Source organism: Ictidomys tridecemlineatus, chromosome 1, assembly GCF_052094955.1.
Source record: "Ictidomys tridecemlineatus isolate mIctTri1 chromosome 1, mIctTri1.hap1, whole genome shotgun sequence".
NCBI lineage: Eukaryota > Metazoa > Chordata > Mammalia > Rodentia > Sciuridae > Ictidomys > Ictidomys tridecemlineatus.
Genome location: NC_135477.1, coordinates 109,887,022 through 109,900,906, shown reverse-complemented (window position 1 = coordinate 109,900,906; position 13,885 = coordinate 109,887,022). Strand labels below are relative to the sequence as shown.

The window sequence follows — 13,885 nt, the reverse complement described above, 5'->3', positions numbered from 1 at the left end:
ATATATATGTATATACATATGTATATATATATTTCATTTAATATCTCAGTGTTATTTAAATTGAAAGTTTAGTGGTTTACACAAAGGGGAATGAATGGAATGGAGGGGGGACAGAAATAGGAATGACAGTGCAATGAATCTGACATAACTATCCTATGTACATACACGAATACATAAACATCGTGCACATTCACAAGACTGGGATCCTAATAATAGTAAGATATATTCTGTGCTTGTGTAACTATATCAAAATAGATAATATTATCATGTATAACTAAAAAAACAAATACAAGGTGGGATTATGGCTTGGTGGTAGAGTGATCACCTAGCACGTTGTGAGACACTGGGTTTGATCCTTTATTTATTTAAAAATAAATAAATAAAACCCAAAGGTATTGTGTCCATCTAAAACTAAGAAAATATTAAAAAACAAAATAAAACTAAAACAAAACAAATGCAATTTTTAAAAAAGAAAAAGTTTTCCTCTTTCTTCCTATCTTAAAAGCTAAAGAGAAAGATATAAAGAACAAAAATAAAAAATAAGTTACCAGTTAAGGCATTCTCAGATTTTGGAAAAAAAATATTTTAAAACAATTCCATTTAAAAAATGAAAGTTTACTTATCCCCATAATAAGCACATTAACCACATTTTCACATACAGAAAACTTAGGTACATTCAACTGTTTACAAGACAATTCTCCATATGACACACTTACATTCATGTGGAGTATATGAACTTATTAACTTACATAGAATCACAACTTTTGCATTTGGTACTTATTTTCTAAAATTCAGTTCATAGATAATGTTTTCAGGTTAGAAGAATCTCTTCTGAAAGGTTATAATTATTGTATTCATACAATGAGAATCCAACAATTCTTTAGCTTTCATCTAAAGCTTTAGCAATCTTAGTTACATAACTTGCAATGCAGAGTTGTCTTAGCAGGTTGTACTGTTTGGTTTACAGTTTAAGTCACTTAAAATAGTTCACAATTATTTGTGCAGCAAGGGAAAAAAGCACCAAGGATAATAATTTTTTTCTCACATCCTAGGTAAAATCACAGCACGACAATCTCATTTTCCCTTTAAAATCTAACTATTTGTAAAGAGCATTTATTTCAAATGTGCAATCTTTAAACTTTCTCAGTGACATCCACAGGTACAACCAACATAAGAATGGAAATGGTAAAAAAGAGACTCTGTTCATAATACCTACTAACTTAATACAATTCACTTTAACATGGACAATTTCTATTCTTGAGCTGAGTTCTTTAGATCTAAAAATAATTTCAAAATAAGCATAATACTTATAAATTTCTCAGCTATAGATCTTGAAAAGAAAATCTAAAGGCCTTTCCTGCCAGTATATAAAACAGAAATTTTCTTGATGAACAAAGCATCTTTTATGGTAAGGACATACATAAAGAAAATAGTTTCTACAAATTAATATAAAAACTTATGTGCATAAAGATGAAATTCTCCCAATTGTATATGTAACATTTTAAATAACATAATAAAAAATTCAAAGCACAGCTTGAAAAAAATATCCCATGTGTTAATACTCCAGTCATTTTATATGTCCGAATATATGTCACTAACAATTAAGAGATAATTTCTAATGTAAATGATCAATGCGATCTCTTTGGAAATATATTCTTCAAAAAGTTCCAATATGTAATCTTGTCTGTCAAATTACAACCCAATTTTTTTTTTTTTTTTTTTAACACTAACATGTAATTCAGTGAGAACACAAGTATGGACAGAGGCCACTCATCAGACTCTTTACTTTGGTACAGGCCAGCTGAGCTTTTATGTTCTTTTTCTTTACCACAGGCACATGGTAAACATCGTACTAATAACAACAGACATTTATGACAAGTTTTGCTACTCACAGAATGTTAATAAACATTATTTTAAACATTCCCAGATCATAACAAAAAATACCTTACCTAAATATAAACAAAGAACTCTAGATTTAAAACATTTTTAAACAAATACAGAGATGTTTAAGAAAAAACATAAATTACTTGATTTGATAGTTTTCAGTCAAGGTTTATGACATTTCTTTTTCTATACAACAAATGACTTTTCTAAGTATAAGAAGTTCCAGTTTCTGCTAAGATTTCATTTCTTTTTCCCAGTGTTTTTTTTGTGTTCATTCACTTCTGTTGTGCTATTTACATTTACACTCTTTTTCCGAGATGAGGTATTAGCAACAACTGCATTAGAAGGTCCACTGTTAGCTATACAAAAAGAGAAAAACTAATGTTTAGCAATCCACATTTAAATAATACGGCTGAGTAATAATTAGACTGTCATCATTGTGATGTAAATGAAACATCAACATTTAATATAGTACTTTTAACCTTTTACTTTTTAAGAATTCAACAAAAATATAGAAAAGAAATAACAATGGGCCCTGTTCACAAAATAAGTTTCTCATTTCACTCTGTGTTATTCCTGGGAGACTAACTCACTACCATCATTTTTAGGTACTATGTATTGTACTTAATGACTTAACTTTATATTTGTGGTCTAGGACTTTTCCTTTTGTTCCAGATATGTAAATATATATCTAAAAGCCTTGTGGAAGTCTCTTTATAGATATTGAATAGGAAACATAAAACTAACATGCTTAACAGTAAATTCATCATTTCTCCTATACAATTCTATTTCCTCCTATATCTCTCATTTCATCACTATATATAAACAGCTCAAAGTTTGAAAACCAGAAACATTCTTGGCTTGGGAAACATTTTCCTTATCTGAACCAACATGAAGGCCTAATGAGTCATCCAAAAGCTATTCTAGGTGGAGTTACACTTCTATGAGAGGGCATGCTCCTGTCTGATTAATATTTCTGTAGATAACAAGTATACACTCAATGCAAAATTTGAAAAACAAGTACCTAAAAGATAACGAAGAATGAATAAAATTAGGGAGTTACTGGAGAATAATCAATACTTGTAAGAGAGAAAAAAAAAAAAACAATGAGATGAATTTCCCTTTTTTTAGTGTTCAGCCTGAGAAAAGGACCCAGTCTATATCATATAGAATGGCTAAAAATCTAACATAAAAACCAATTGTACTAGCACGAAGAACCAGATAACAAAGTACTAGGAGAATTATAGCAGATAGAAAGTAAGGTGAGAAATCTTAGGCAAGGAGAGACTGTAATTCTAAGTATGAACCCTGATCAATCTATGGCATGAGCAGAGTAAGCTCTAAGCTTCCCTGTAGGTTAAAAAAAGAGAAATGAAATTTGAGCTGTCACCTACTTCAAGAGACAAAGGTTTGCAAATCCGAGTTCAAATTAACTCTTTGTTTAATAAAACAAACAAACAAACAAAACCATTTTTTTTGGAAGAACCTAACTGAAATAATAGAATCCAAAGTTTTATAACATATAATTCATAAGGTCTAAGTTATAATGCAAAATTAGTCATTATGCTAAGAAACACGAAAATGTCTATCTCCTCAAGAATGAGCAAAATGATAAAGACCAATACTGAGAGAAGTCTTTTCTAGACAAGATTTTAAAGTAGCAAATTTAATTATGCTCTAGGTTATAGGAAAATAAGTTAATGTGATGTCTCTGCAAAACCAAAACAAAATACCTACAAATAAGAATCAAAGGAATGTTTCAAACTAAATAAATTAAATAAAATATCTTAAACTGGTTGGGTGCTGGGAGCAATGACACATGCCTATAATCCCAACTATCTGGGAGGCTGAGGCAGGCAGATCCCAAGTTTGAGCTCAGCCTGCAACTTAGTGAGACACTGTCTCAAAAAATAAAAGGACTGGGCTGTAGCTCAGTGGTAGAGTGTTTGACTAGCATGTGTAACACCCTGGTTCAATACCCGGGGGTATTGCAAACAAAACTAAATAAAACTTGGGTGGGTTTAGCGGCAAACTGGGGAGGGCCCGTAAAAGTAAATAACAGCACCAGTCAGGATTACTACCAGACAGACAAACAACCAAAGAAAAGGGAAGACAAGCAAACTGCCAAAAACCAAAGTGAAAAAGAAACCACTAGAAGCCAAACAGAAAAATTAAGCACTGCATAAATGCAACAATTCAGATTAACTAAAACTTTGCATCAGAAACAATGTAACCAGAAGACAATGAAACAATATCTTTAAAGTGCTCAGAGAAAAACAAGTTTCTACACAGAATTCTTTACTCACCAAAATTACTAGTTAATTTTATATCACCTAAAGTAAAATACAGAAAACTTACAAATGACCAGGTTCCTTTACCTTCTTCTCCTTCTACCCTTTGTATATTGTTTTCCATATATTTATGTTATTTCTGTATATATTATTTATACAGAAATATAATATTACTTGCTTTAAATAGTCATATTTTAAAGAAATGTCATATTTTTTCCACATATTTGCCATGTTTGATACTCTTCATTACTTTCTTGAAGTGTTATGTTTCCATCTGGTATCATTTACCTTCAGCATGAAACTCTTTAGCATTTTTTGTACTACCAGCCTGTTGACAGCACATTCTGTTCATTTTACTGTGACTGAAAAATGTCTTTATTCTCCATTCTTGTAATTAGTAATTACATTAAATGTTAATGAACTATAAACACTGCAACTTTAAGGCAGATACTGTTAGAATGTCAAATCTATGTTTTAAAATGTCAAATACATGAGTATGCAAAAATACACTTCTAATATAAAACTGATTATATACAGTAAGCCTAGGACACCTGGAATAGCTATATTCATTTCAGATAAAATAAGCTTTAAGATAAAGCATTACTAGAAATGAAAGAGAAATTTTGTTACAATAAAGAGTCAAATACATTAGAAAGACGTAATAATTAAATATGTATGCAATTACTAACAGAGCTCCAAAATACGAAGACAAAATTTACCAAATTGAAGAAAAACGAGATAATTCCACAATTATGAGTGGAGATTGCTCTAGAACACCTCTTTTTCCTTGTCCCAACATCCTGCCAAGATCTACATCTGAACATTATCTACAACCTTGATCTAATGAGTGATAAACCATATCTATTAAAATCAATGAATCATAGAATGACTATTTTTTTTAAAGCACACTTAATACAAGATAATCCAAATGTTAAGTCATAAAAGAAGGCTCACATTTAAAGAACTGAAACCAAACAGTATATGCTTTGTAAACTGAAATGAAATTTAAAAAGAAATTGGTAAAAGATATCTAAAAAACATCCCAAATTAGAAGTTGACCAATAGACTTCATAACCACTTTTAGGCAATGCAATTAAAGTGCTCAGAAGAAAACGTAAAAGCTTTAAATGTTCATATAACAAGAGAAGAAATATCTAATAACTAATGACCCCAGAAACTAGAAAAAGAGCATAAAAATAAACCAAAGTAAGTAGAATGAAATAGATAAAGAGCAGAAATCATTATAAAACAAACAGAAATATAATAAGGTAAAGTTGGTCCCTTGAAAAGGTCAAAAATATTGCAAAATCTCTGCAAGAATGATCAAGAACAAAAGAGAACACAAATTACCAGTGGACTAACAACAGGTTATGGTAATAATCTCATTCATTAAAAGAATCATAAACATCAAAGTTGACAATGAAGACAAAATGAACATATTCCCTGAAAAATACAAGGTACCAAAACTGCCATAAAAATGAAATGGAAAATTAATTCTACCAGACATTTAAGGAAGAAATAACAATCTTACAAAAACTCATTCAGAAATTAGAAAAGGAAGAAATATTTCTTAAATCATTTTATGAAGCTAGAATTACCCTTGATAACAAAACATGAAAAGAACATCACAAAAAAAGAAAAACTACAGATCAAGATACTTCAAAAATGCAGATGCAAAAATCCTTAAAATTAAATTAACTCCAATTCATTTTGTGGCAGTTCTGGGGTATGCGTGAATGTTTGAGTGTGAGTTTGGGTGATATATCACGACCAAGTAGAATTTGTCTTAGGAACATAAGGTTGGCTTAATGCTTGAAAAGTCAAATATAACTCATAAAACAACATTTTAACTTTATTATCTGAAAATATTTATGTAGTAATAGTTACAGTGAAGAAGACAATTATTCAGTATCTTAAACTGCAATTTTATATCCTGATCTGTTAAAATGTACAAGGTTCAAGTCTACTTAAGGTATTGACCCTAATTTATAAGACTGTGTAATCTGAGTAAGCTATAATCAAGTATAAAAGAACAAATCAGCAGAGTATCACTGAAGTTCTTGTTTTCAGAGTTATAAATACATTATCAATAGAGGTTGTTTTGTTAGGTCTTGAAGGATGTGAAAGAATTAAGAATCTTAGAAGAAAAAATGGAATTTGGGCAGAAGTAAAGAGTTTGGTTACTGTAAAACAACAGTAATAGAAGCTACCATTTTAGTGAGGGCTTAAAATGTGTACTAAGTACTTTCTATGTTATTGCATTCATTTCTGATAACTTCTTAAATTTTTTTTTGGTACAGGGGATTGAACCCAAGGGTGCTTAACTACTGAGCCAAATCCTTAGCTGCTTTTTAAATTTTGAGACTGGGTCTAAGTTATTTAGGGCTTTGGTAAATTGCTGAAGCTGGCTTGATTCTCCTGCCTCAGACTCCCAAACTGCTGGGATTATAGGCCTGCATCACAGTGCCTGGTTTCTGACAACTTTTAAAGCTGTACCAAGAGGTTATATAACTTACCCAAAGTTTATATTAATAAGTAGTAAAGCTGAGATTTTAATGTAGGTTCCCTGACTCTTATGCACAAATTCTTAAGTCAAAAAAATATTTGAAAGGACTAATAGGAGGAAAAGAACAAAAATATCTTCAAAAGCACTGGAGCTATTTCTGAAAACAAAACAAAGGATAAGAAAAAATGAACACGGTTAGAATATCACTGTATTAGAAAAGCAGAAAAAAAAAAGAATTATCCAACAGCAAAGTTTCAACTACAAAGTACATCATATAAAGCATTACTCTTCTGAATCAGAGAAATGAAAAGAACACCAAGATAGAGTTATATCTTGCAAGTCAAAGTTAAGAGAGCATTTACAGAGTATCAACACTACAATCAAATGTGCCAAAATAGAAAAGTTGCTTATAAAATATAGCTGAATTTAGTAGTTATATCATCAGACTGAGAATAGAGAATTAAAATACAGTAATAGAAGCTACCATTTTAGTGAGGGCAACAAGAATAAAAATTTTTGTAAAATATAGAATGATGCCTTAGGCTCAACAGAAAAGCAAAAGAAGAGAGTCCATGAATTAGCTTGAAGAAAAATGTGAATATGAAATATATTTTATTAAATTACGCATGGGGAGGGGCAAATGATTAACAGATCAAAAAGGAGAGGGCAGACCTAACAGACTGTATAGACTTCTTTAAAAAATATTTTCTTTAGTTATCTATGGACCTTAATTTTACTTATTTATTTATATGCAGTACTGAGAATTGAACCCAGTGTCTCACACATGCTAGGCAAGCATTCTACCACTGAGCTAGGACCCCAGCCCCAGGACTATATATATTTTGAACTTAGGATAGAATCATTACTCTAGAAAGCACTAGAAAGTGCAATTATCATACTGAAAATAGATTTCACATTTAAAAAGCAAACTATTATCAGTACCCTAATTGCTATGCAGAATTCACAAACTCATTTCTAACCTGGTTTGCTGCTTGCTTTAGTACTCTTTAAGGTAGCCGGTGGAGTTGGGAGGATCTTTGCAGGTGTGTATGTATTTAAAGATACTTTTCTTCTCATTACTGGACTGGTACGTGAGGCAGAAAAGACTGAAAAAAATTAAACAAACATAATAATTTAATAATTTCCTGTAAGTTCTATGTTAACATTACAGAAATTTTTTTACAACATAATTTAGTGACTCTAAAATATGTACAATATGGAAAAAATAAAAGGCAAGGTTTGGAGAGTAAATTTAGGAAATCATCTTTCACATAAAAAGGCAATTCTCTCATGGTCTTACCCAAATCATTGATCTGTTTGTATTATAAGCATTTAAACAGTATACACCAAAAGAATGTCAAAAAGAATAGTACAGCAGACTTAATTTCGTTCTGCCCTGATAGAAACCCATGTACTTAAGGGATGGCAGAAAGTTGATGGAACAGAGTCAGTGCTTTTTAAGACAAAAAAATCTCAATAATAAATGGGAATTTAAGAATGATTCATTTACAAACACAATGGTCTACTACACTATTACATTTAATAATAAAATAACTAGATATAAATAGTTAAATCACATTGTTTTCTTTATTACCCAGCTAAGATTTACCTTCATAAAGAGGAGGAAATTTTAAAGTTATCCTCCATATCCCTACTTTCTAATAAAGATGGAGTGACTAAGAAGTGCAAAAAAGATAAGTAGGGAGAACTCTTCAGGATGAAATCCTTCAGGGAAGGACAGCCCAAAGTGGGTGTACAGGTGGCAAGGTGACTGTTATAAGGTTCTGGCTTCTAAACAAAGGAAAAAGATTACAAGTCAGAGTTGCAATTTTGAAGTTTAGGGGGAAATCCAGACAGCAATACTTAGTGTGCTTTTGAATATCAAGATGTGGACCAGTTATGGCAAATGTGGCACTGGTGGTTGAGACCCATGTTGAAATGTCACTGATAGTGACAAAGCAGCCACTAATGAAAATAATGTAATACAAAAGTCCCTAAAACATCATATAAGCACTATATCATTACTTAGTTCTTTCCTGCTTCCACACTTTTATTAAAATATTTTTTTCTGTTAATTAATTTCCATCACTAACTTATCCTTATTAGTATTCCTACTCCATTTTATCAAACACGATTTTAAGTTATCTTTCATTTACCATAAATTTAGAAATTTTTGTTCTAGATGAGGAAAAAACCTTGAACACCAATGGAATTAATACTGTCTTCTGCCTTGTTATAGACATAATAAAATAGAAATAGTTCTGTGAATATGAGGCTATTTCTTTGGCAATTCAGGATTTTTTTTTTTTTTTTTTTTTTTTTTTTGTACTGGGGATTGATCCCAGCAGCACTTAAGCCCTGAAAACATCCCCAGCCCATTTAAAAATATTTTATTTAGAGAAAGGGTCTTGCTAAAGTTGCTTAAAGTCTAGCTAAGTTGCTCAGGCTGGCTTTGAACTTACAATCCTTCTGTTTCAGCCTCTTGAGCCACTGGGATTAAAGGTGTGCTCTACTGTGCTCAGTTCAGGGAATTAAAATAATGTAAATATGATGCATTTAGTAAATATAAATTCTTCCGTTACTCCATAAAATGTAAGATTCAGATACTTCCTTCATAATCAGGATTCTCTTTTCTTTAATATTAAAAAAGAATGTAAAAAACTAAGTTGATTTTCTTCAATTATGGCTACATTTTTTTCCTTTGAACAATAAACTTCTCTCAAATAATATCTTAAATAAAATGGATCAAAGCAGATACTATGGATGATGCAGCCATGGAAGATACAAGCCCTAACCATTCTGAATCCTTCTCTTCCTATGGATTTCTGAAGGCTCTTGGGAATATAAGTTAATGTGAATGAATCATATTATCTACTACAAGGTTTATCTGATTCTTGAACTGCATTAAGAAATTTATTTTTTCATCTAGTAGAGAATTAGAGGAACAGGGCTATAATTTAGATCCATGATATACAAAACAACTAAAAAAGAAATCTAACATCCTTTGCCTCATTACTCTACCTCATTAATATACTGATTACTGAATCTACAAACCGCAAAATGAAGCTGTCATAAAATACCAATGCCACATAATAAATCTTAAAAGATTATCTTTTTGTAAATATTTCACTAAAATTCTATTTTTAAACAAACAGATGTCATTATTGCTATTACCTTCAAGTTATTCACTGCAAATATTCTAAAACTAAATAGCATTGATATCTATCTTAAGTCTTGATTTAATTATCAGAATCTTTTTTTAATCTCTGTTTTAAGATTTAAATTTCCCATCCCAGGGAAGCAATGAAACATCAAGTATAAAGGTAAAGGGCTATACTAGAATTTCTTTAGATTATCTATTGTGAAGGAACAGTACTGTCTATTCTATTAGGGTTACACACAACATAAAAGGAGATGAACTTCATTTTCCTGACTATGACTTTATCTATTACTTCATTTGAAGCATTATAAATGCTCAGAATCAGACACATGGATATGCAAGATCTGAAATTAAAACCTGATTAAAGCTATTCTTAAAATGAACTATTTTAAGATATTCACATCAGATACATTTCCACTATTAGTGATTGAGAACTGACCTTCATTACTAGAAGTGGAAGAAAAGGGAAGGGTCACTACATTGAAGAAATTAGGGACACCATTCGGATAGAACAGAAAGTGAATAGTGCTCTAGAATTATAAGGTGATGGCCCAGGAAAGAATAACCGCAAGACATAAAAGGGATGTCCAGTCTATTAACTATAGGATGTCATTTTATTCTTGGGCAAAATACATTTATAGCACCTCAGAAAAAGGGAATGATATACAAAAAAAAAAAAAACTTTGTTGCTTTTCGAGAATATGACTAGAATTGCAAGATTCTTATCTCTAAAGCAGAATACCCTCTCTTAGGGACACCATTTGGACAGAACAGAAAGTGCTTTGCAAACTGGAAATTCTGACATGCTCTGAGGTATGCTATAGAGCTGAAAATGGCAATTGCTAGTTGGCTTCTTTACATCTAAAAAGGTAGTCTAGAGCATTTCCTAAAATGAGGTCCCTCAGAGTAGTGACATGTAATTTTTAATATGTATGAAAAATTTTTTCTTAAAAAAAGTTTTAGAAAATCTAGTTATACAGCATTATTTACAGAACTTCAATCTTTCAGGTTAATGTAATTGTACTTCTCTAAAGGCAGGTAGAATACAAAGTTTTCAAAACTTAGCCAAGAACCCTTATTCTACATACACATGAATTAACTTCTTCAGAATATTTTCTGAGGAACATAATTTGGAAAACTGCTGTCTTCATTTGGGCCCTTTAAGTAAAAGCTCTGACTACTTCCAAAGTAGTCTGGGGATGGGTAAGAGTGTGTGTGTGTGTGGGGGTTTAATATGAACTAATTATTTTGTAAATTATTTTAAGAGTTATTATAAATGATATGTAATAGGACTATAACATTTAGTTTAAAAATAATTATGATTCTTTATTATGCTATTGACTTTGATTGCCAGTTTGTAGATTTTTGGTTTTCCCTCTTTTTGTAAGAAAATATTTTGGAGAAGAATCAAGATAAGTGGTTCACTGCACCTGAAACCAAAAAATTAATAATAATGTCCCTTTACATTTGTTTCTCCTCAAAAATTCTATTCAGTACTACTACTTGAATTTATATATTTTATAATTCTTATTATATTCAACAATTAAATAATAAAATAATAATGATGAAAGTTAATTTCCCTACAACCTTCAGGGGTCTTCCTTGGAACTTCATTTGATGGTGAAGCAATAGATGCAAGAAATTCATCCACCTGCTTTAAAGATAGGGCATTGTGAAGAGTTTCCAGAGGGCAAATAGACGGCACCATGGAGTATAATTCAAAGCCTGCAAGAGAAAAAACAAAAACAAAAAAATAAAAGTTGGGTGTTTTCGAAATCAATAATTGAAAAGAAAGATGATCACTGTTTAGAACTGGAAAATTTAGTCTTTTCAATATATCACATGCAAACACACAAGATCTCTCAAGTCATGACACCAGATGCTATGCAATATGGATTGAAATAAGATGTGACAAAGATTTCTCTTTACATGCACATGAATTCCTTAAGAAAACCTAGGGGGAAAAACATAAGATACGAATTTTCAGTTTTTATCTGTTAAAGTCAGGTCTATTCAATAGATGAATAAACTGATGTTATAATGTGTCCCTGATGCTAGATTGTTAAAAGTAATTTCTTGTCAAAAAAAATTACATAATTATTTGAGAAGAATGGTTTTAAACACCTTTCTAGTCACATCAAGGCCAATTATACTCTCTAGTATGATTCTAAAGTTACATTCATTCACTTATGGTAGAGTTAAAATTCTGAAACATATTTCACTTACCTTTACTGAATTACCACCAATAATTCTATTATTGAAAATCACTGACTGAGTAAAGTTAGGTCAAGTAACAAACAATACCAAATACAAATATGTTTATATTTAACAACAGCAGAGAAATATAAAAAATTCATGAAATTTTCATGCAGATATGTATTAATATCGTCAGTGAAACAAAAGCACTTAAACACACAGTATATTTTCTTAAACCAATAGAATACAGGTTATTCACTTTTTTAAAAAACAGAAAATTATCTATTTATTTGAATTTTATTCAATTGAATGGCTTTTAAAATTGTTTTAATATACTGTTAAAAATAACAAGTCTTTCTTCATTGTACTCTTTCAAAAATCTAAACTAGTTCTCCTTCCAAGAAATACTTTATATATTTAAGTTTACAAAAAAGCCTTACACCAGTAATTAAAAAGTAAGCATTAACTAAATTCAGACTGCAAAATAGAATGTGCTTCAATAAGCATGTGCTCATTTTAAAACTGAGTGCTATTTGATTTTCCTCCTTAAATTCTGGGAAGAAATATGGACCCAAAAACTACTGGGGGGATTCCCAGTTGGAATAGGAGAACTTCATTTAAAAGAAATTTAATCTTACCATGAAAACAACCAAAGCTTATATATTTGATTTTCAGGTGCAAACCAAAGCAAGACAGAACATTGCATATACTTAAAAAGAACTATAGTATTATAACAACATTTAAATCACCTAAAGTAAGCACTAAAGAAATTATGCTTGCACAACTGCTATTTTCTTTTTTACAGTATAAAACTCATGCAAATAAGCTCAAACCCTTTCTTTGCATTACAGACCAAAATTAACAATGTGTTCTTTCTCCTTTCCTTAGAATGTTTATAAGTCTATTGTTTTCTTTCCTTCACCTGCTAGATTTTATAGCAGGTGAATGACAATATAATCAAGTTCCTCAGGACTACAATTTTCCTATTTATCTTTAGTAGACTTTTTCTTTAATGCACAATGAAAGGGTTAGTGCAGAAATTTAAAAAGCCACCCCGCTGACATGTTTAGAAGCTATAAAAACATACCACTGGAGCCTAGAAATTCCACAGAGGAAATGGACCAGCACCTATAGAGGTGTAGGTGTTCTGCACAGAGGCCCAGAAAATAAGGTAAAGCACTGTCAGAAGATACTTGTTTCACCATGTTCCTTGAACTAAAGATGAAGGAGGGGGTAAGTCCATGATATGTGTTAAAGATGGAAATAACATGAAAGTTAGGGGAAATAAAAAGTGAAAGGAAGAGTCAAATGACAATTCATTGGACAGATGAGACAACACAGCATTAAAAAAAGAAAAAAAGAAATCTTGAAAACCCAAAGGAAATATTTCTATAATTAAAAGAAATGTATTTTATATGCATTAAGTTATATAATATGCAGAAAAAGCCACATTTAGAAAATAATCTAAAACAAAGGAATATAAAACTACTCTTTTTTAAATTTAACAAAAGGATTTATTTCATTATTTTTAAAAAACTTTTTGTAGTTGTAGGTGGACAGAATGCCTTTATTTTATTTGTTTGTTTTTATGTGGTGCTAAGGATCAAACCCAGTGCCTCATACATACATGCTAGGCAAGTGCTCTGCCACTGAGCTATACCCCCAAGCCCTATCATTATTTTTATTGTCAATGAAAATACAGAGTTTTTTTTCTCGATAAAAGCTGCAAGCCTGGCTTTAAGCACATAAACATTTAGCATACAACTATAGACAGTCTTAAACTTGAATATTTCTTCTTAGAATTTTGTAAATTGTTTTTCTTGTGACTTGTTTGTCTTCTAAGAGGTT

At 30.8% G+C, this 13,885-nt stretch overlaps 1 protein-coding gene across 18 annotated transcripts in view; it reads right to left on the bottom strand.

Moving 5' to 3' along the window:
• Positions 1-594: 594 nt before the first annotated feature.
• The window catches only part of Ppip5k2 (diphosphoinositol pentakisphosphate kinase 2), an 86,771-nt gene continuing 73,480 nt past the window's right edge, over positions 595-13,885 (bottom strand). For 15 of the 18 annotated variants that reach the window (XM_078045146.1, XM_078045142.1, XM_078045157.1 and 12 more), the window contains 3 exons: positions 11,429-11,566; positions 7,662-7,787; positions 595-2,243 (listed from right to left, as the gene is read on the bottom strand). In XM_078045146.1, the coding sequence (XP_077901272.1) occupies positions 2,125-2,243; positions 7,662-7,787; positions 11,429-11,566 (383 nt within the window). In that variant the 3' untranslated portion in view covers positions 595-2,124. Of the gene's footprint in view, positions 6,839-7,661; positions 7,788-11,428; positions 11,567-13,124; positions 13,253-13,885 lie in introns of those variants that run through there. The other 3 variants (XM_078045200.1, XM_078045159.1, XM_078045191.1) reach the window with 3 other exon arrangements.